Here is a 24993-nt window from a genome sequence, read left to right on the forward strand (position 1 = left end):
TCAGTTGGAATATATGACAACTAAAAATACACTTTGACTGTAACATCTATGTGCATACAATTGAGTCACATTTGATCTCTGACCGCCACGCCAAATTTAATCATTTAAATGGAACTGCACAGTTTATGTTTGAATTAATCGAACCAGAACAAAGTTGCGTGTTGGCCGTACCTCGTGATTTAATTAAAGTGTCTTAGATCAGATGAAAACGCTCATTTGTTAAACCGCAAAGTTGCGCGAGAAAATTAGAACACAACCTACAGCAGCAGTGTAATTGCGAACACAAACATTTCGCATATCACTCGTTATATTCTGCAAACAAAATTAATTACCAGCAAAGGTAAAATAATAAATAGCTATTCTATACTTTACTTAGTGTGATTTTTGTACATTTATTAATTTCATCTTCAAATCGGGAATAAAAGATATAGATGGAATTAAATGAAAGCACTCCTTTTGAACAAAAAAGGCAATTAAATAGGTCATTATTTTGAAAAAACTCATTTGGGAGATTAAATTATTATTCTATGAACGCTATTGTCGTTGCCCAGGTGATCCATTTAATAAATACAATAATCCTGAAAATTTCGTATCCTTAGAATGGAATGGCGATACTTTAGATACTAATATTTTTAGTACATTCGAATCGTCCCCTTGAAATTATCGCATTGGGGTTGACGACAATATATTTGGAAACGTTTTCAGGAGTAAGTTGAATAATTCAATTGTAATATAACCACTGTTAATATAACACTGACTTATGAACTTCGTAAATCCAAAATTAAATTAAATTCATTAACCTTTATTTTGAACTTTTTAAATTATTTAAACAAATAATGTGGATTTACGTCGTTGATACGTTTCACTAATGATATGTAATTAAAAACATTTGGGTTGCTGTTAATTTAATTTTTTATTTATTTTAGATTATGAGTACTGCTATTTCGTATTTTACCATGCTACGGCAAATGAACGGAAGTGTATAATTAAATAATCTTCAAGTTAATGGATAAAAATTAAATTAATGTTCTGTTTTATTAATGGAAAATTAAATTTTAATTCATTTCAAGCGTGTGTCATTTTTTTCTTCTTGATTCAAACAGACTAAAATACATATAAATCCTTAAAGATAAGTAAGTTGTATATTGATTAGACTACGAGAATTTAAAACGGAAAAAATAAATGTTTGCATTATCAAGCCAATCTTTTATTACAATTTTAATAATACGTATATGGATTCGAAGTAAATTTAAATTTCATTTTATAAGAATTATTTGACGGGTATAAAATACTATATTGCAGAAATATTTCTAAAATTGCATTTAACTACATGCTTACTTAATGCTCATATAATAAATTTTATTAATACTCACACAAATATATGTATAATGTATATGTAAGTTGTATATTTCGGTAGTCGAATTATTAGACTGTAATTCTAATTGGAATAAATAAATGTTTACGCTATTACACCAATCTTTTATTATAAAAATTAATATACATATAAAAACAAATATATAGGTTATTCAAACACAGGTATTTAATTCAATTAAAATGACAATGTAATTGAATTTGTTCAATATGACTGTATGTAATGGGGTTTCAACAAATATCCACCATGAATGTACTTCAAATATATTTGTCTATAATTGCTCAGTTATATAACGATATCGTTATCTGAATATATCGTAAAAATTTTGGAGATAAATTTGTAATAATATAAAAAAATCCAGGCGGACACAATTTATCGTCTGTCGTTTTAATAAATCCGAGTCCAAATCCTATAAATTAAAATAAATTAAAAACTTGGAGATGATCATTATTTCGTATTATTACATACATATACATATGTACATAGGTATGATAAAGACTTTAAGTTTTCGAATATTTTTTTAGATACCAACACTATAAAAATTAGGCAATCTGAGGAAGGTAAATAAATCTAAAATATTAAGCATTGATAAAATTGATTAAAAAGTAATGGAATAGATTAAAAATGTTTCTGAGTAACCAATCTCTAAAATTATGCCTTTTCCACTTTAAATTGCTTTTATTTTTTAATATTTTTAACATACTTTTTGTCTTGTCTTTTCAATATTTATGAATATGGATATTTATTATTCATTATTGACAAATTATTATTTATTTTTAATATACAAGTATACCACAGTGTCTTCACAGGTCACCCCAATATGATACTGTCACCCTAATTATGTGTTTTCATTAATATACAAATACCTCAATCATAAAGAAACGAATCCTCGACGCGCGTTTTCAAATAAACTGTCAATTCTTGTCGAATCTATAAGGTATAATTTATTCAGACAAAAAAAAGAAATACATATAAAAAACGGAAAAAACGCAACGTCATTCTCAAAGGTCGAATGCTCTGTAATTCAATTAATCTAGTTCAATTTTTTTTATGAATGTACGCCTAACCCTTTATTAAGGTATCGTCCAATTTATAGCAGAATGTAATTCGTATGTATCTATGTACATATATATGTACATACATATCAATTCACGATAAAATAATCGCTGATTTTCAAACTGTCACTCAAAATAATATAAGATTTTAAATGCAATACAAAATAATATTAAATGCAAGAAAAATTATTTTTTCTTATACGGGATTTTTAAAATATAGATTCCCATTTACTCTAGTAATAAAATGTGTAGAATGGTTTCAATTATCAAAATAAATCATGTGTAACAAGTAGGGGTCTTAAATTGGAATACTTTTATACGAACTTATTTTTTATTTTAAATTTACAGCACATTCCATTCTATTTACAGCACATTTCATTCTATATTTGTTGTAGCACATTAGAATTCTCTTCAAATTTCATTAATATTTTGACCTTTCTAAAACTTCATCTAAACTTTTTAAAGTTTACTATTCGATATTCGATTATATTATAATATTTGGTAGCACTAATAATAAGCCAATAATAACACTAACCTCAATAGATAACAATACATACACATACAAATGTTTGTATTGAAATAAAACTAAAAATTAATCATACGTACAAATTAGTAAGTACTGAGGACTATGATACGATATGTTTATATTCTCTAGATATAAAAATTTAATAGCAGATTCTTAATAGTTGTTAAATAGCATACAGAATGAATTATGAAGATGTCTCTGTGGATTGATGTTTGTATTTGCTTTGTATAATACTTACAATACAATATTTGACCATAGATGTCGTGTTCAATGTAAATGGGTGTATACCTGTATATATGATTAATAATTCTTAATTAGTATACCATATCCGTCTATTTGGAGCAAAACGAGTGTGCATGATAAATTGAAATAAAAAAGGAATGTCTCTTATGCTTAAATTGGAGGAGAAACGTTACCAATCACAAAAAAACTTGTTAATTACATATAGATACTGAACACTGGATTGGTAGCACTAGAATGTCTATAAGGTGGGTAGTGATAATTCCTCATGAACAACAGAAATACAATTAAATTTAAGAATCCTATTTTATAGAAGATGTAAACCACTGAGAAAAATTGAATAAATGTTTCAAATCTGAACCTTTTAGTCAATAAGAAAGAGCTCCGCCTGTCACTTAAATTATACCGGGGACCAAAAGCTACATTTTGCGGCTATGGAATATCCGAATATGTATGTATGTTTGTACATATAAACACTTTATTTAAAATAAACAACGGTTACGAATGTGCGGAATTGAATTGTTTGCCAGGTAGGCGGTTTTCCGCAGTCTGTGTTATACGTGTTGAGGAATAAATGAGGCAAGAGCCGAGCAAAAGGAAAACAAACGAAAGGAAAAGTGAGAAAAACTGTCGGCATTTGGAACCGGCTGCGAATACAAACAGAAAAATAAACATAAGATTTTATTGATTGTACGGGAAACATTTAAGAGCGAGTCCGCGGTTCAGTATTTCTTGATTTGCGTATGTAACCAATTCGTTTCCGAATTTATTAAATCTTTATATATAAAAATAACCACCGGTTTATATTATGCACACACGTGCGTAATATATATATATATATATATATATATATATATATATATATATATATATATATATATATATAAAATTGTGGGTGGAATATTTTTACGGTTGAAGGATTTATTTAGTTTCTATTTTCATTTTATGTTGAAGTTGTTGTTTGTCACAGCAATTAGAGTATATAAAAGTTTAAAAGAAAATGTGTGGATCGCACTTTCGAACTCGTTCTGGTTAGTATTCCAATAAAGGAATTTTAACAGCTTTAACCTTCGACTTGTGGGATAACAAAAACGACGTGGGATGAAAATGGCTTAAAAACTAGTATGATAAAAGGTTCAAAATCAAGCTAGTAAGTTGAAAATACAGATCTGAAATTGGCGCCTTGGCCATGGAACGAATACACGGCATCGGCCATATTATTTTATATAAACATATTTTTACTATTCATTATATAGCCTACATATTAGTGAATTAAAAATATATATGAGAAATAATGAGAACCTTTAATGCAAATTTATAAGATCAAGTGGGAAAAAGATCAAGTGGGAAGAAGAAAAAGAAAAAGAAGAAAAAAAGATATAGTGGGAAAGGGAAAAAGAGGTTATAGGTGTAGAACAATTAAAATTGGACAGAACAAGTGGGGGGGGGGGGGGGGGGAAGTCAAATAAATAAGGCTACAGGCTAATGAAAAAGGAATAGCTGTAACCGATTTCAATTTTTTTCGATAATATTTCACTAGCGGACACAATTTAAATCTCTATCGGGGGCCAAACCTCGCAAAATAGCAAAGTTTCAAAGCCATCAGAAGAGCTTAGGAAGGAATGTCTTGAGGACGAACCTTGTAAAAATGTAAGGATTTTTTAAAGGAAGAAAAAAGGAGGAACAATAATTTTGTCAGCGAAGAAAAAAAATTTTTTATATAAAATCTACTAAACCATCCAGAAAAAATCAATGTTTCCTAGTCCTATTGTAGCAATCGCACTCTTCAAGACAGCAAATAAAAATAAAATATCGTTAGCTTTTTGCTTTATCGATGAAGTTTTGTGCTATTATTATGTAAATATATGTATATGTTACCCACACGAATCTGTAAAATATATGTATTTCTGCTATATATGTATATAATGCTGTGTATCGGATTTATCCGTAGATGTCTCTATGGTATTGTATTAAAATATAATTGTAAAGTGTTTGGAATTGTAAGTCCTAATGTACAACAAATCATCTACATAAATGTACATATGAGCCGTTTTATTTGTAAGTGGCACAAGTCCACTTTCCTTCAATGATGGATATAGTCATAGATTGAATACACTTTTTGAATTTATTCAATGTCTGAACATAGGTAACATCGTGTACTATTTCATCCAAATCAGAAATTTACAAATTTAAAATAAGAATGACTTTTCAGTAAAAATTATATTTTTACCAAAGTTGGGAAAGCTTTCCGCTGCAACGACAGTAGTTTCTGAAAGCGTCCAAAGCGTTCATAAAGCTTCTGACATCGTCTTACGTATTACGTTATTGCACTTCTCTCAGGAATTTAGAAATGTTGCAGAAGTTCAAAGACATATTTAACAAGCGTAGTTTCAACATCGACCAACAATATATTAGAGCGTACGATTTCCACTCGATCCTGAAGTTCAATTTGATCTGCAATGGGGTTTTCTTTAACAATAAAGAGTCCAAGTTGAGATTATTAAGTCCAATATTTTATATATTATTGTTGACATTTGCATTATGTATGATGTATTTGAACGCTTTTCACTGTGTTGTAATTAAGGATGTGTCGGAAATGTCTGAAAGTTTGGCTTACGTCGGTATTGTTAAACTTATGTTATTTCAAGAGATTATGTTGCTGGTTAAGTCGAAGGGTGTGCGACAAGTCATTGATAATATAGAAAGAGATTTCATTGAAATGGATCAAGCCACTGATGGTGAAAGGTATTTAACTGAATATAGATGTACATATTTATGTACATATATAAATGGTTTCCTTGATTGTTCTGATTTACTGAATAAGGTTAATTTCAGAATCCCAGTTCGGTACTCTAGACGCGTTGCACTCTTTTCACTTGATCCTTTCAATACTAATTCCCAAAAATATTTTTATCTGCAGCGCGTTTATCGTGTGTTTAACGGAGAGCTGAATGAGGTTGATCTATTTGGTATTTCCCTACATCAATCCAGGTCTAACATCAAGAGAATCTTGACCGATTGATTCATTTCTTCTCCTATTCTATTTTTCCAATATTTCCAATATTTTTATACTTTAGTTTAGTTATGTAATGTGCTATTTAATCATATTATAGCTTTCATTCTTTTTCTTTTCATTTGTTTATTTTGTATTTACCTTTTTCATTTGTTTTATATTTGTAAATTTCAATTTCTTCTTATATTCTATTTTATAACCTTTTCCAAATATTTTAATACTATAGTTTAATTATGCAATGTCCTACATATTTTGTCATGCCTTTATTCTTTACTTTTTAATTTGTTTTCCTTATATTTATCTTTTTCATTTTTGTAAAAATCTATTATTGGACTCGGATGTTACATATATTATTTATTTACTATTTGTTTTTTTATACATATCTATGTACATCCTGTCTGTTGATTTTTCAATTAATAAAATAAAATAAAATAAAATATATGCTGATTTTTTGAACACAGTTTGACAAACACAAACATATTTTTCTAGATCATGAAAACGTGATCAGTAATCGATTGAGTTCGAATCAGTCAAAATCTCGAGTTCGAATTTCGCATGATCATAAAACTTCATCTATTGTTACTACGTACATATGTAGATAAAGTAATAAAACGGAATTGGGATTTTTTCCTCTAAGAGAGGTCAAAAATGTTCTGGCCACTACTCTGTCCACACCCCTAAACGTATCAAGATGAAAATTTATATTTGTATTCTTTACGTACTAACTTAGATTTGTTAAGGATTTGGTCAAAATTCATAAACCAGAAGTATTATTTTTTTCAAAACCATATTTAATTATTTTATTTTAAACTTCTTGATATTTAGTTTGTATAATAATTATGGTGATTTTAAGTAATAAAAAAATTTCGAACAAAATCCGACAACTGGAAGTAGAACTTTTGTGTTGTGTAAGTTTCCCTACAATTGCGCTCAATTTGTATCGAAAATGCTCCTATAGCCGGAACGTGTATGTATATTTAATTATTGAATTTTTTTTTGTGACTTTCTTATATTCCTCAAATATATAGATAAAGTCATGAGCAGGTCACATCCAATTTTTTTTGATGCTGCATGTTTGGAACTGGATGTGGAAGCAAACACATCGGATTTTCATTGAATCGGTCCCAACAAATTGGCAACTTTACCCATTTTCTCGCAAATCTCGAGTTTTCAGAAATTTCGAATTTTACTGAATTGTAAAATTGTGGGTGTTATTGATATGTATTTACTGTTATGTTATGGTATAAATTAAAAAAAAAATTGATTGATGTTTAATATTAGCCTCAAATATGTTTATATAAGCATTTAAACAAACTGAATCAAGTAAAATATTTCTATACAATACTTTCTTATATTTCAGGAAAATATTCTTCAAAAATCAAATACTTATATGGAAACTAGTGTTAGTGTGGGTTTTTGTATCTATTTCAATAGTTGGCGCTTATATGTTGAAGACAATCCTCGAATTATTATACCAAGCATTAATTCAAGAATACTTCGTCGGAAGGCTAAGACCTTTCGTTTTTCCACTATGGTTACCCTACGATGATGTTAATGATACGCCAATATATGAAATATTATTATTTGTGGAATATGTGGCTATGGTATCAATTTTAATCGTATTTCACGGTATTTTTGGAAACAAAGTATCAAACTTGAATTCGCTAATGAAAAACATTCACTATGTTAAGTTATTTTATCATTTCAGGTTACTTGAATGTATTGATACAATTCATCGTCCACATGGTGGGACAGTTTGACATTATAATATTAAACTTTCAGGATTTGTTCAAATTTGACGGAGCTGAAATGACACATAGTGAAATGAGGAAAATACTGAAACACAGAATGAGGGCTATCATCAGAAGACACCAACGTATATTGGAGTAAGATCTATTATATTCATTTCAATGTGCACCGATCGGTCGTATTAATATGTTTTTATGCAAATATAATACACTAGTGTTGTGCCCGATGTAATATCAACGCATGGGTATGGCATATTTAGCTATTTATTAAAAAAAATAAAAAAAAATATTTTTTTACAAGCCGGATTCTAGTATACATATAATTTCGAAAGAGTATACATGTTAGTTTGTTCGTGAGAGTCAATTCAATAATAGTTTGTATATAAAATTATTATTTTGATTAAAAACACCAATATTTTTTTTTTACTACCGCCATCTATGCATAAAATTAATGACTACCAACTGTCACCGAGATTAAAAATATTCGGACCTGAAATGCTTCTTGTACGATATTTTATCTCTATCGTAATGGCGGAGGCTCCATTTACTTATATTGATGACCAAAATGAGCAATATGGCAAAGTATGAAAACAATCGGATAAGAGGCAAACTTTTTCCTGAATTGTAATCGTAAGTGAAATGTGAAGGAGGTATGTAAAAAAAAAAACAAACGAGTATTCAAATAAATTTTTTAAAAAAAAACTATTCAAATAAATTTAAAAAAAAAACTATTCAAATAAATTTTTTAAAAAAAAACTATTCAAATAAATTTAATAAAATGTTTTCTATTAGATTAGTGATGTTTAAGCGGTTTATATTACAAATGCCGAGCGAAGCCGGGTTAAACCACTTGTAGGTTATATAATGAATGTTAAAATGTTTGTATTATAATGATGATTTGATATTCATGTTATGGCCAAATACGTCAGGCTCAACTGTCATGGTGACATTTATGACACTGACATGTAGCTGTAGGAATCAGTCGATCTTTTTGTTTTGTTTTCAACTCGTTGACATGGGAAGTTTTGGGTTAAAGTATGCACATTAAACGAGGTGTATCGCAAAGCATAGAACATCTTTTTGGTTGCATTGCCTGTGTGCATGCGACACGTGCACCTCTATCGTGCGCCCGTCGAGACATTCGATTTCTTTAATTTCATATACAAAATATAGAAGAGGCTTGTTTTTTTTATTTTTTTTTCAAATACCTTTTGTTTTCAAATAAATATATTTAATTGTTTAATATGAAAAAAATGGTAAAAACTACAGATCTACCTACATATAAACAATAAACACCAAATAATGAAATAACTTTCAATAGATGGCGCTAAATGTTCAGAGACTTATTTGTCTAGAGGAAATATTGGTAGGAAACAGTATACATATATTGAAGTTTTTTGAAGATCTGTTAATATTTTCGTATTATATTCGTACGTTTTGTTGGCAATATTTTTACATATGTCGAATTGAAACGACAATTATAATACGGCGAACGTTATCCCACACAATAAAATACACAGACACATACAGAGCCACACAGCAACACATACAGAATAGCGCTATTATATGTGTATAAATGTTTATCTTTCCAGTATGAGAATTAAAATAATGGATGTGTTTGGAGTAGCTTTATTCACTCAAATGCTTTTGTCTTCTATAGTACTTTGTATGACCGGATTTCAAGTCGCTGTTGTGAGTTTCAACCAAAATCCTGTGTAATTTTAAACAAACCTAATACTTTCAACAGTAAATAATAGAATCGCAATTTCAGGGAGTTGAAAATGGACAAATTAAAATATTATTTGTGATGTTGTTTGGTGGAGCGGTCGTTCAACTTTTAATTCCGAGTATAATTGGATCAATGTTTACAGAAAAGGTATAAATATGTACATTCATAATAATCGTATATATTATAAGTGTTTCGTTCGAAATTGTACGGAAAGTACTTTTGATGTGATTTTTAGGCTAAATTGGCAGGAGATGCTTGCTATTCCTGTAACTGGGAACGCTTTGATATTCACAATACCATCGAAAAAGATTTACAAATATTTTTAATACGCTCGAGTCGTCCTCTTGAAATTTCTGCACTAGGATTGACGATAATATCTATGGAGACATTTTCAGGAGTAAGATAAAGTTATAAAATTTAATTGTGAAACAAAATACCATTAAGATATTAACATTCTTACAAAACTTGATTTACTTCATTTGCAAATGATATACATATTTATGTTGGAGTAATTTAATTTAATTTTTATTTAAGATCATGAGTACTGCGGCCTCTTACTTCACCATGATACGGCAAATGAACAACAGTGTATAAATTAACACAATCTTCACGCTGATGGATTAAAACACAATTTTTATTTGATTTTTTAAATGTACAATTTGATCAGCCAAAAATTTTATTTTTATTTACAAATAAATTAGATTCACGAAATGTTCCCATCGGAGCTAGTTTCCGGTGTGGAACATTTTCAATTTGGGCTTTAGAGAAATTTCGAGCGTGTGCAAACTTTTGCTTCTACATAGTTTCAAATCAATTCCATTGTTTTTACTCGTATTGTGACGTGTCTTAATTGAAAAGTTTTCAAAAAAAATATAACTTAATTTATATTTATGTATTGTAAGACACGCTTTTTTCCTTATGCACTTTCATATAGTAGGTATAAACATATGTATGTATGTACATTAATAAATATTTTTTTTTGGTATATTTAATTTTAAATACCTATAATAATATATGACTAATTCACTATTTATCTGGATTTGCCATGCAATGTTTTTTTTTTATAAAATATACAAAAATGAAAAAAAATCTCAGTTGGTCGTAATGTGACGTGGATCGTTTAATAATCGATTAATTCTCGTAATAACTCCAAGTTTACATTACTTAAACTTATTTAATTAACGAAACTTTCATAATACCGGAGTCAACTTATTTATTTTACATTTGGAATAAATAGAGTCTTAATCTCCCAATAATAAACAATTGCTTACGAAAATATAGCTGTCTCTTTCTCTTGAATTGATTCATCGATCAACTATATACATATCTTATTAATCATTTTATACATGAAAATAAAAAAGTTTTAGTCCTATAGCATGTTTTGGACTATTTTTGTTTTAAAAAATAACGACAAGCATCAACATGCAAACGCACATAGGTAAGGCCAACAGGCGACTACAGGAATCAATAACCACGCACCAAAAGCGACGAAAACAATTGCTTACGAAAATATAGCTGTCTCTTTCTCTTGAATTGATTCATCGATCAACTATATATCTTATTAATCATTTTATACATGAAAATAAAAAAAGTTTTAGTCCTATAGCATGTTTTGGACTATTTTTGTATTAAAAAATAACGACAATCATCAACACGTGAAAGCACATAGGTAAGGCCAACAGGCGACTGCATGACAATACCCACGCGCCAAAAACGACGAAAACAATAGCTTACGAAAATATAGCTGTCTCTTTCTCTTGAATTGATTCATCGATCAACAAGAATATGCACGCGAACAGTCAAAAACACGACTTATCGCTACCGCCTTTAAATCATACTTTGGAACGTAGAAATGTATAAATGTATTTTTTTACGACTCACCCCTTTTCTAAATCATACAAAATATATTTCTTGTAGTTCATTCTAGGAATACAAGAAATATAGACAGTATATCTTTGAAAACCATATATGTAGGTATTATTGAGTTGGGGGAGGATTAATTAATTTATTTATTTATTAGAGTTGAAGAGTATCTTCCAGTTAAATATTTTGTATTTTTACTAATTGGAATATATTCCATGGTATAACCTGGTAGCAACTATTTTTAGAGTTGAAGTGTATTTTCAGTTATAATATATTCCGTCTAACCCACGTAAGCTGATTCATATGGCAAATTACATTCCAACCGGTCAAAACACATTATAACTGAAAAAATAATCCAACTATAAGGTAACAGGTTAGATTGAAAGGTTGGGTTTACGTGATAGCGTCACTTGACTATTAAATTAAGCTGGAAAATCATATTTTTGTTTAAATCTACTTTATTAGAGTTATCGTAATACGATACTTATTACTATAATTCGTAATACCTAGCAAATATTAAAGCATCGTTAAATTCTAAATAATTCGTAAAAACATCAGAATTGTGAAAGATATTATATTACAACTGTAGCACATTGTTGAAAGTGTATTTGCATTTTTTAGAGTTATAATTTACTAGTTGATTTGTATACAGTAACACAGCGGTTTCCAAACTTTATGCTACTACGCCTCCCTAAAAAAAAATTTTTTTTCCGCGCCTCCCTACCTTTTATTTTTTAATATATATAATAATATAGACACGTTTTAAATAATAAACCTTTATTTAAAAAAAATACTGAACACTACAATAGACAGAATAATAAAAAGGTTTTGCTATAACATAAATTCATACGAACACGTATATTTATTATTATATTAAATTACTAATTAAACTACATCTAACACATCAAAATTTAATGCGAATGATGTTGTTGTTTATTGGCACAAAGTTTATCAAATCTTGGGGCCAATATGAAGAGTGCCACTCGTAAACTCCTTTTCGACTATTGACCTGGCTCGATATTTGGTTTTCATTGCAGCTAGTGCCGAAAAGCCCGTTTCGCATAAATAAGACGTTACAAACGGTAGAAACACTTGCATTGCTTTGCAATACAAAGATTCATACTTAATTAAAATTGAATTATGGTTTCATTTTGAAACTTGTTTTTTAGTGAGCTATCGCATGATAATTCTATCAATTTTTCTTTTTCGATGGTTGTTAGTTCGAATTCGTATTCTTCATTGTAGTTTAATGGATTCTGTATACACAAAAACTTTGAAATAATTGTAAAAATTCAGCACTAAACCATCCAAGAGGTCAATAAAAAGATTTTTACTTGCTTCAATATTGGCTGTGGCCCAGAAATATTTGGAAAGTGAAAACATATCTAATTCATTCTTTTGTAAATTTAATTTCCATAACTTCAAATTTTTAATGAAAGCTTTTACTTTGTCTTTTTGAACAAGTGGATGTATTTTTGATCCCTGCATTGATTTATTTAAACCCCTCAATTTTCCAAAAATTTCAACCAAATAGGCAAGTTTAACAATTAAATTATCGGAAGGTTTTCTTCGAGAAAGGTTGCTAATTAAATGTGTATATAAAAATGAAAGAAAAATAAAAATAAACATTCATGCATTGAATTTTAACTGTTAAGCTACGATATGAAGTTTTATTCATTTGTAGATATTATGGTATGAAAATTATTTTTTTATTAAAAAGTTTTGGCGCCTCCCCTGGCAATAGTCCGCGCCTCCCAGTTTGGAAACCGCTGCAGTAACATCTACATACAATCGAGTCAAATTTGATCTCTGACCGTCACGTCCAAATTGAATCATTTAAATGAAACTTCTGCACCGTGTATATTCGAATTAATCAAACCAGAACAAAGTCGTGTGTTGGCCGCACCGCATGACTTAATTAAAGTGTCTTAAATCAGATGAAAGCGTTAATTAGTTAAACCGCAAAGTTGCGCGAGAAAATTAGAACACAACCCACAGCAGTAGAGTGTCATTGCAAACACAAACATATCGCATATCACTCGTTATATTCTTCACACAAAATTACTAAATAGGAAAGGTAATAGTAAAGATAATAAATAGCTATTCTATACTCTACTAAGTGTAATTTTTTATATTCATTAATTTCATCTTTAAATCGGGAATGAAATATTTAGATTGAATTAAATGAAACCACTCCTTTTGAACACAAAAGGCAATTAAATAGGTCATTATTTTGGAAAAACTCATTAAGGAGATGAAATTATTATTCTATAAACGCTATTGACGTTGCCTAGGCGATCCACTTCGTAAATACAATAATCCTGAAAATTTCGTAACCTTAGAATGGAATGGCGATACATTCACAATAGACATTTCAGTAAACGATGGGGGCTGAAGATAAAAATTATATATCTCGACCCTTTTTTTAACTAATGTTTTATTAACCAAATCAGATAGAATGTGGAAAGAGAAACAAAACTGGATAAGAAACTCAAATAAGTGAAATATAACTAATCAAAATTAATCATTATCGAATTTTAATTTACCATTTCTCATCGCATACTGAAAATAAAACATTTGACCATTGATACGGCTGAAAAAGCGAATTATTTACTTAGCAGTAAATACGTGAATGAAACAAATTAAGCGTATAATTGTTTGAAATTTTGTCGCAGGCAAAATGTTAAAGGCTTAAATTAATTAGTATAAATATTGAAAATAAATAACTGTTATAAAATTCCTTGGCCTCCTTTACTTAGCAACGCCCGTTGTTCCTGATATTATTATTATATTCGCGAAAATCGATCTTGAATGTGAGCGGGTTGAATCAATACTTGTATTTTTCATCCGAGTAATCGGACTCGTTGGCCATTTAGGAAGCTTTTAAGGTTGAGTGCTTACTTTGGGGATGAAAAAGTGGCGTGCCTCAAACAATACACAACACATAAACACAGGGTGCTTTCTATCCCCGCTGTCTGTTTTAAAACTAATGTTTAGATCCATCAAATGGTGGATTTTTAGTTCTCAGACAATATATGTATGCATACATATAGTTGAGCTTAGATACATAGATAGTTTTCCCGGTCCACGTGATGTGTATTTAGACGTTGCATTGATGAAAGTTAACGGAGGTTTAAAACGGAAAAGTTTTCGGAAAAATTTTACAGGGTGTAGAATTGATCTGTTGCTCGACAAATTCTCTTTTCACATTAAGGCATATTTTGAAATTGATTAGTATATAAATTTAGCACTCGTCGGTTAAACTTTGTAGTGCGATTGACAACTTAATTATACCGTTATTTCAAAGCCACATTTACTCTGTTTGCAAGTAAATATCCAAAGGCAATTATCAAACTTATAATATATTATATTAAAATGAAGTATTGATAATACATATGTTATTAATACGAATGGTATCAATCCTTGTAATTTTGAAGGCAGTTATAAATGTAGTTACCTTTATGGTTTACTGTTTCAAGGGCACTTTCTAAATGTAATTAAACTGAAACGATACTAAGACTTCCGATCAATATATTTGAATATACGAATAGATACGTCTATGAAAATAATAATACTTTACAACTTGAAACTATTCGAATTAACTTTTGATTTGTATGGATGAAGAGTTCGGTGAATCCAAATACTGGAAAATGTTATTAAAATAAGATAAATATGGTTACCAAATACGGTAAGTTTGAGCCCCTAGTTATATAATATAAATTGAAAATGGCGGTACATATTTATGGTTCCTAAAATTGAACACTTTATTATTAGTAATTGACAATTTTATTCAGACGATAAACAATTTTGAACTATAAAGCAATCAGGAAAATATATGCTCGGGTTTATTATCGCTGCTAAATAAAAAAAAGAGAAATCTAAATTTTGTATAAGACATAAGTAGTTATGGCAAAACACACATTTTATAAGAGACATAAAAACAACAATAAAAAGATAGCCAGACGTTGATGCAAAAGTAAAAACCTCAATAAAATTAAATAGATATGTACATATATGGGAAATCGGGATTTTTTAGCAATTCACGAAAGTATCGCTTTGATTGTTGGTATTTCTAAACCTAAACTTATCGCACGAGATACAAATTGGACATATTTGTATTTTATTTTAAATTAATCATCCACTCTCGCCTAACAGATGGCTCCAAAGCGGCGAGTGTGCTAAATAGATTAAGACTCGAGAAAGTATAAATTACATATATTAAATACATAATTATTACATACATACACATGTAAATCGAAACAACACCTGACATCTATGGTCAGACATTACAAACATCGTATACAATACGATCAATAACATTTTTCATGTAACAATTCGAATTTTTACATTCAATAAACATCCACAGAGACACCTACGGAGAGAAATCTGAAATATAACAATAGCTCAAGGTTTGCAATAGAAAATTGGAGAGAAAAAGCCAATTTTACAGGAACCGTTTCAATGAAAATCAGAAAAATTGGCAAACTTTGATAAGAAACGATCGATCTCGAAAAACCAAGGTCTGTCCAACAACGAGACTCTAGTGGGAATCGAACCCGTGTTACCTTGCACGAAAGAATACAACATTCACCACTAGACCACGCTGCTGGTTGTATATGATATGTACATATGTACATATCGATTAAAATCGAGAGCAAGGATCATATTTTCATAACGTGGAGTAAAAACAAACTAAGATTCCGATCACGAAGGTGCAATCGAAGTTAATAGCCGCGCGTTCAAAACGCAATTTTCCGGCCGCTGCGGAAAATCGATAAGTTTCCATTTGAGGAGCACTAATTGTCCGTATTATGACGAAGTATTTGAGATTTTCCCGGTCGACCTCAGTTTTTCGTTTTGATAAATGGAGCGTATCTGAGGGTTCTGATGGTGGTCTGTTTTGTTCTGTAATTAAGGTCTCTAGAGGCTGTAGTGAGAGGTACGACCTCATCGGCGTCGTCGTTCTTATATTACGTATATACATATATATATATATATATATATATATATATATATATATATATATATATATATATATATATATATATATATATATATATATATATATATATATATATATATATATATATATATATATATATATATATACTACAGAGAGGATACCCATGAGGGCCATTACGTCACTTGGATATTTGAATCCTTAAAATTACGCGTTACCAGTTCAAATGGTTGATAGTAATAATAACAAGTGCGGGAAGGATCGTAAATCAACCGCAAATGAGAAAATAAAATCGCTTAATAATTAAAAACTGTTTCATTTGTGTGCTGTATTTTATGCGCGTATTTGTAGCCAGGTCTCAAATTTTTTTCGGTTTATATTTTATCTACAGGATAATTTTAAGATTTATTTCATAGAATTAAGAAATTTGGAGAAATATGTACATATGTAACTGCTCGCACAGTTATTTATCGAATGGCTCCTATTCCAAGAGCTATCGACTTCTCAATGAAATCGTTGCTGCTGAGCCTGAATGTGATATTTTCCACCTCAGTGAGGGATTATCGGGGATGATTTTAACCTATTTGTTTGGTATCCTGCGTTTATCATTAGTTTCATAATCAAATGTGATGTATGTGTGGAATTTTGATCTTTTCTCTTGCATTTGGGCCTCGCAGGGATGTGTTGTATTTGCGGCTGGTTCTTATATATCTATTGGTGCTGGCTATAGGTGCAAGATATTCCCTGCTTTGTGTTCTATTATTTCATACTTTTACTTTATATTCTATTATTAGAATGCTATTCTTTATTGTGATTACGTAGTAATTAAATAAATTAATAATTAAATAAATTAGCTATTCAATAAATAAAAAAATAAATACATTTTTAGTCTGTGTATTTATTTTTTTATTTATTTAATAGCTGATTGTGTAACAAAATCTCAAACTAAAATTTATGTATATATTTTTATTTTTCTCATCTCTTTGTATTTTTTCGATCATTGTGACACATTTGAGACTCCTGTAATGCCACAAAAGACCCAAACTTAAAATTAAAGAAATACATATGTAGAAATACATTCGCAAATATTATTATGAATGATATTACGCTTTTTGACTTGTTTTTAATATCTTATCATTAGTTTGATTTCTGATTTATTTCATTCAAGTTGTGAAAAACATCGAGGTTATTAAGAAAAATCTTGACGAATCTTGTTAGGAAATTCTAAAATTTCAAATTATCTGATCTTGGTTTTGATTAGAGGAAATGAATTTGAAAAACTTGCTTTATTATTTAAATAAACATTGGTTAACATATTTTCCAGTTACTTTATTTTATAAAAAAAACCGTTTTTTGTGATATAAAATTGTCAATTAAATTTGATTTGCATGAATACTTTTAAGCGAAAGTTATAAATGATATTTTTGAGATAAATACATTAATTATAAGCTAAACTCGAATATATGTGTATACATACATATGTTAATATATAATATTACGATTGTATCATAACTTGTTCATCAAGTTCCCAATGTTTGTTAATGAATTGTAGACTAAAATGACGAGAATTGTTCAAAATTCATTCTGGCATTAATGTGTTGCAATCCATATTTTCAAAAACATGTGTATGTTTGTATGTATGTGTGTAGATACCAATGTATGTATGTATATAAAATTCTGTTTTGTTTCGAATCCCTATCTCGTTTGGCTTTCAAATGAAATTTTTTCAATCGACAAAGGGTCAGTCATCTGAAAAGAGCTTTTTGCGTAAAAAATTCGTATCCCTTGAATTAGGTATGTTTTTTGGAATTATTTTTTTGTTTAAGGTTTATAGTATTATATTTTAAATTATCTGAGTAACAGAAGATGTTTGGTCGCTTCAATGGAAATAGAAACAAGGTCACAGTCGTTGTTATCGAAGTGTGATTTATTATAAATCATTATGTGTATAATATAATACTACCCAATTTTTACAGTTGAAACCGTAAAATAAATATATGGAAAAAACAAGGAACGGAAAATTTAAATCTCTCCAAGAATATGAAGTAAAAAAGTGTTTTTTATGGAGTAATAAAGGTTTTTATTAAAACTCACAATAATAGAAGCCATTATTTAAATGCTTGAATTTCTTCAAATAATATTATATTTTTTGACGTATGCATACTTATAAATGAAAACAATGAACTTATTTGAATAAGAATGAATCTTTTTTGAGATTTTTTAAATAAAATTTGCTTGTAATTTTTTTCGAACTTGAACAATAGCTTCAAGAGGTGAGTTTTTGTTGCTTTGATTTCATTTCCCATCCATAAAAATACTTTTATACTTATAAACTTATACATAATTATTTTTATAAATTACTCAAGGCATAGTATATTATTTCAATTTTACTGTTATAATATTATAATATTATGAGCTTTTTGTTAATAGTTTAGTGTGGATCCGACGTGTTTACACTATGACTTATAATATATAATTTAACAAATCTTAAAGGAATTTCTACTCGTGAAAGTTTAATTTGACAGCGGTTTAAACATGCAAAATTAAATTTGCGTCAGAATTAGAAAACAGGCCCGCAGCACGGGGATTAATGCGCCACGCACAAGGGAAAAGTTTAAATCTCAGGTATAATCATTATATTTCACTACATATGCAAATGTACAAACAACCGAATTGAAACAGATGTTTCTCTGGAGTCGGAAATCAAATTTATTAAAGTTAAATTGGAATTCTCACAATCTTAACTCGGGAAATTCGCACGGCTGTATATCTATATGTATATGTATGTACATACATGTACGTAGATGTAGTTTATAGAAATGGAAAAATGCGTGGGAAAAAGCTTAAAAGATTACGAGCTTTGGCCGCTAAATTTATCCCGGAAAGTTTCGACATTGGGCTGCTCTGGTTGGGAAAGTTTGTAACACTAAAAGGGCAATAAAAACCTTAATTGTTTGGACTGTATGGAAACTTTCAGGTGGGTATTATAGTCGATAATACGCCCTGTGATATTTCATTGACATCCTCATTATAACTTTTCGATACGTTATATTGGAATCTAATTAAATTTATAAAATACTTCATATTATCCTTATATATTATTATTATTTAAATTATAATCATCATAATAAACCGACATGTAGGTTCAAATAAAGTACAATGAAAATGTACATACATACATAATAGGGATTCTGATTTCCCGTATATTTTTAAATTCCGAAACACGGGTCGGAGATCATTCCCGGGATTCCTGGAATCCCGGCACATGTAGTTTAATATTTTTTTCAATTTAATTCATTTTTTAATGATATGAAATTTATTTATTTAAAAAAGTAATCAATATGTGTGTACATATATATTAACTAGAAAAAATGTAATAATAAAAATGTATTTATTTAAACAGCTTCTACAGAATATAAAAATATTTAAATGAGAATCCGAAATCCTATTTCTAGATCTGGAACAAATATTTCTTACAATGGAAAAAACTCTTTCAGTTTTCATCAAAGTTGGTTTTATAATAAAATGGGACGAAATATATTTTTTTAACTATTGGTTTTGTATGAGCATATACATGTACATATGTACTTTAATTATAGTTTATATTTTGTAGTTTTAACTTTATGTACTACTAAATAAAATTGTCCTTTCATCGTCAAACACACAATTGTGTCATTTTCATCAGAATCTAAAAGAGTTTTTCCATTGTGGAATCTTCAATACAAGAAAGATACACACATTTTATAATAGTTTTATCGTAGGATAAACACTCTCCTTTATTTAAGCCATTAAAAGATTATTTTGATTGAAATATTTTTCCCGGGATCTGAAATAAGAGTTTCCGGGAATTACCGTCCCGGGTTGAGCCGGGCAAAATCTCTAGTACATATCATACATGCATAATAAACACATACATATGGATGTATGTATATTTTTGTACATTTTTCATTAGATAACACTTTTCTGTAGAAATAAATATAAAAACATTATACATATTATTTAATGTTGTTCTATTGAGAGAGGAAATAAATGCCATTTTTTTATGCCAATTTAAAAAATAAAGAGAGGAAATAAATGCCATTTAAAAGCATAAAACATATACAAAATTTATATCTAAATATTAAAACCAATAATATCATAATACTGAAGAAATCACAAGTTAATAGAAAAATTCCAAAATTGAGTTTCAGTTTCACAACATATTAATTTTACTTGTGTTATATAATACATACCAATTTTGCTTTTATATGGAATTATATTAAAAATAAGAAAATATAATTGGTTGTAATTTAATATAGTTAAAGAGGGAAGAAATTGAATAATTCTCCTTGTGGAGAATTATTTAATTCAATTTGAAACTGGAATTCATTAATTTGAACTATTATAATGTATCTATATATTTGATTGATTTTGATAATATTTGGTTGATTCTGTAATTCTGGCAAGAATATTTGGTTGATTCTGATACTTGACGCTGCTTAAAACTTGATTAATGTCGCAGTTTTATCGTAATGAATATGGTATTAAATAAATTGTCATCATAATTGTGAAGAATGGGAAGAAAGCATTATTATGACAAGACACTTGTCTCACTTTCTAGCTCCTTGAGCCTGAAGACTGATGTCTTTTCCTAATGCTTAAGACGCTCAATATATCGCCTACGGTAAAAATATATATAAAAAAAAACAAATCGAAATAAATTAAATATATTAAAAGGAAAGGTGTATTATACGTACTATGTATGTATGTATATACGGAAACCTGCTTATGGGGTTTGCATCCGACGGGTTATTCATCCTATAAATCTATTTATGTTAGTGGATTTCATTGTTATCAGTCGTCCTTTTCTCCGGTCCCTCGGCCAAATGTTGATTTAGGCCGTGTTAAATGAAATTACTTTATATTGTTTATTATCATCGAGTCTAATGGCCGACCGTAAAATAAAATACGGCCATTTTGGTTCATTCATTGTCGTTAAACGTACGTAGCGGCCGACGCGACGGTTCAATGTGGACTTTTCCACCGGAAAAACATGAACGAGTGCCATGTATATATACATATGTATATGATGATATTGTAGCATTCGTCAGATTTGCACTTAGTCATCGTCATTTGGAGACTGTCTGCTATTGTGTAGCGCGGAAGCTGTGTCCGCCCTCCCGTCCCGAACAAGTAGCATTCGTGTTACGTATCCCCAGAGAGATCGTGACTGTAATCGCGATTCTAGAAATAATTGTTTGTATGTATGTATTTGTGTATGATGAATCACTTTTAAGTGCTCCTTGTTCAATGATCGCCGGGAATATTATCCTGCAGAGCTAGTTCGAATTTCTAGGTGTGAATATGTCGAGAAATGTATTAGAATGGAGTTAATATGAAATAAATACCTTCAGAATGTATGTAAATTATAATGCTTTATGTACACTTAATTAAAATACGATTGGTAATGTAAAATATATGATAACGATTAATGTGAATTATTTGAAAATGAAGGATTTTTGATCACAAATGGATTTGATAACAAATAACTCAATTATCAATATTAATTTAATGTAAACCAGCTTCACAAAAGAAAGTGGTCTTTATATGGGATTTAATTATTCCTATCTGTGTTTTACAAATAGTTAGTTTCCCCGATGAATGCTATAAACAAAAGGTGTAACGATAAAGATTGAAGGGATTGAAATTTTATTCTAATATATACACATACGTAATGTTCATATTTGATTTTATGAGAAGTGATGGAAGCTCAATTTTCAGTTCCAAAACCACTATTTCTGTTTGACTTAATTCACAAATTGCTATCAATTATTTTAATTCGATATGTTCAGAATCTCTGGAAAGCAGGGCAAAAGTATTACAGGCCACTAGTATTTTTAAATATTGTTAAAACCAAAACATTATATTGAATGTTTTGCAAGATATTTCTCGAAATGAAGAAAAGTGGACTTATGCCACTTTCAATTATAGTGGCTTATATATAAGCCGTTATAATTGAAAGTAAGATAATTTTAGATCAGCTATGTAAATATTTTCTGTCAAAATTGCATACAATTTATGAGGCCGTATCATATAAAAAATGATTTTTATAAAATATGATTCCCTCAAAATGTCTTTTGTATAATTTAAAATTTTTGTATGATTTTAGTTTTCAATCAATCAATCAGAAGCGTTATATTTCAATTCATCGATTGATTATATTTATAAAAATATTGTATAATATTTGCCCACCTTTCTTGAAAACTTAATAACGCCTTAGAGAACATTTAGATTGAAAATTGAAAATATGGTGAGCCTTATTTTGATAGGAATATGTAAATTGTGTTTGGTTTTCAAGAACGCGTTGTAATTTAGATTTGCTTATTTTAGTTTATTTTAAATATATTATGCAGTACAAACAATGTATGTAGTTGCTATCTAAAAAGCAAATATCAAAGGTAGTCGAAAGATTTTCAGTTGAAATACCAGCAGGTATGACCTAAATATTTATTCAACGATTTTGAAATTATTCAACTCGAGCTACAGCTGTTGGATAAAATTTGACGGGTTGTCTTCTCTCAAATTTTGACAGTTCGATTCGCAAACTAACGTACATATGTAGTTTTATCTTCGTAAAAATTTTTATCCCTAAAGAAAATTTGGTTTTGAGCCGGCGTTTGAAGATAACACGTAAATATCGCATAATGTTTTCTAATAATATCTACAGTTCTCTTTTTGAGCTTAATTTATTAATAAAAGTACGCGCATGGCTGAAGCAAACATTTCTATAAATAACACAGAAAGATTTCACATAAAAATATAGTCACAAAGTGGGCAAACGAAAACCGGAAACATATTACCGAATCGAAAATATTAGATAAAATTCCATTTATACTTAAGCGAAGTTACGGAGCTTTGGAGATTTATAAAAAAGCCAAGGTAAATAATATTCAAAATTGTATTCCATAATCTAAAATCACATAAAATGTCATTTTTTCGTTTGGTTTGAATTTTGTAAGGGTATTCTGTTAATGCACACATGTATTTGGTAGCTTTAGCAAACAGAATTTTTGACTTTAAATGAAAATAAATTCCTCTTCATGGTATCATAAATGTCATTTTTAGTACACTGATTTTAGTTTTCATATTGTAGCTCTTATATTTATTAATGTAAAGATAATACGGAACTTTCTTGAATGCGAAAGCTGAAATCTACATAAATAAATACCAAAGATACATGATAATAAATTGAGTCCTATATTACATACATACATAAGTAACATATGTACATACATATATGCTGAACGTTAAAAACCGACTACAAATAAAGGACGCTTTAATATTTAAAGTCATTGAAATAAAACTGGATTTCACGTATTTCATTGTGTAATAAATTTTTAATAGAATTTACTATATATTTTTATTAAATTTTAAAGTGTGGGAGGTTTTTCTGCCACACTTTACATTCGTTTTTATAAAATGTTGAATTATTTCAAGTTTAAAAATAGAGCTTTGAATATGATACAAAAGTTGTATAAAAAAATAATAATTGAATGAGGTTTTTAATAAATGTTATAGAAATATGGACACAGTGTATGAGATAATAGGCTAAGATATAATAATAGAATATTTTCAAAGTGAAGTTGATGGATTAAGATACGTCACAACGGTCAAGTGTATTCTCAACGGGCTAAATGAAACACTCTCGTCGAGTAGTTTCGAACACAAAGTCCCCTAAATAATTTTTTACTCTAGCCAAAACTATGTACATTATGAAAACACTAAAGTTTACCCAGCATCGATACATATTTTGCGAAATATTTCGCAGCATATGAAACTTGCACAGAATGCCATCGACGTGATATAACAATTTTCAATACATTCAGGACGACATAGCACAGAAACGACCTTTCAATTGCATTCAGAATATGATGAATAATCTTCAAACAAACACGATCGCGTGTTTTGCATCCATTAAGCGAGTCAGCAACACTCTACAGCTGCATAGTTGCAAAAGCCATTGAATTGCAAGCAGTCAACGTGGCAATTTGGATCTTTGCACCGTTCACATTGCAAAGTGTAGTTGAGTTTTCCCGGAAAATAACCTTATATTCCGTTATGTGTAATACTAAGTATCGAAATTTTCGCGTTACATAATATTTTACGGATGGAACAGAGTCTATTTTTTGTCAATGTAATATATCAATGATGATGTTATATATTAAATATTTATGTTATGAATGTAGCTCGCTTCTTCGTAGGTAAATATTATATCATACGTTTGTTTTGTCATTTATCTTCATAAGGGCAACATAACAGTCTGGGAATATAATAAAATGGATTTATTTTTCATTTTGTTTTGATTTCTGATGCTATAATGGGGTTGTGATTTATTTGTATCTCTCCCAAAGCTCGACCTATATTTTTATTTTAATAAATAGCAAGCTTTAAGGATTTGATACGACGTTGAATTAAATTCTTGTTTTATTATTAGCTCACCAGTCGTTT

The 24993-nt window shown here is 29.1% G+C and overlaps 2 protein-coding genes across 2 annotated transcripts in view; one reads left to right on the forward strand and one right to left on the reverse strand.

The window, feature by feature from the left end:
- LOC143912906 (tachykinin-like peptides receptor 99D) overlaps positions 1-24993 on the reverse strand; it is a 212264-nt gene that overhangs the window by 76191 nt on the left and 111080 nt on the right. The window lies entirely within an intron of this gene.
- LOC143913742 (odorant receptor 13a-like) lies at positions 5790-10277 on the forward strand. The gene is made up of 7 exons (XM_077433723.1): positions 5790-5938; positions 7567-7835; positions 7915-8092; positions 9547-9646; positions 9726-9830; positions 9919-10080; positions 10218-10277. The coding sequence occupies exons 1-7, from the start codon at positions 5790-5792 to the stop codon at positions 10275-10277; spliced, it is 1023 nt and encodes a 340-aa protein (XP_077289849.1).

Source organism: Arctopsyche grandis, chromosome 6 (assembly GCF_051622035.1).
Source record: "Arctopsyche grandis isolate Sample6627 chromosome 6, ASM5162203v2, whole genome shotgun sequence".
NCBI classification, from domain to species: domain Eukaryota; kingdom Metazoa; phylum Arthropoda; class Insecta; order Trichoptera; family Hydropsychidae; genus Arctopsyche; species Arctopsyche grandis.

Bases quoted from the DNA above. Each gene is read 5' to 3' on its own strand.
- LOC143913742 (XM_077433723.1), top strand. From the start codon at position 5,790: ATGTCTGAAAGTTTGGCTTACGTCGGTATTGTTAAACTTATGTTATTT. The intron at 5,939-7,566 runs GTATTTAACTGA...CTTATATTTCAG, and splicing joins CAAGCCACTGATGGTGAAAG to GAAAATATTCTTCAAAAATC. The intron at 7,836-7,914 runs GTATTTTTGGAA...TTATCATTTCAG, and splicing joins AATTTTAATCGTATTTCACG to GTTACTTGAATGTATTGATA.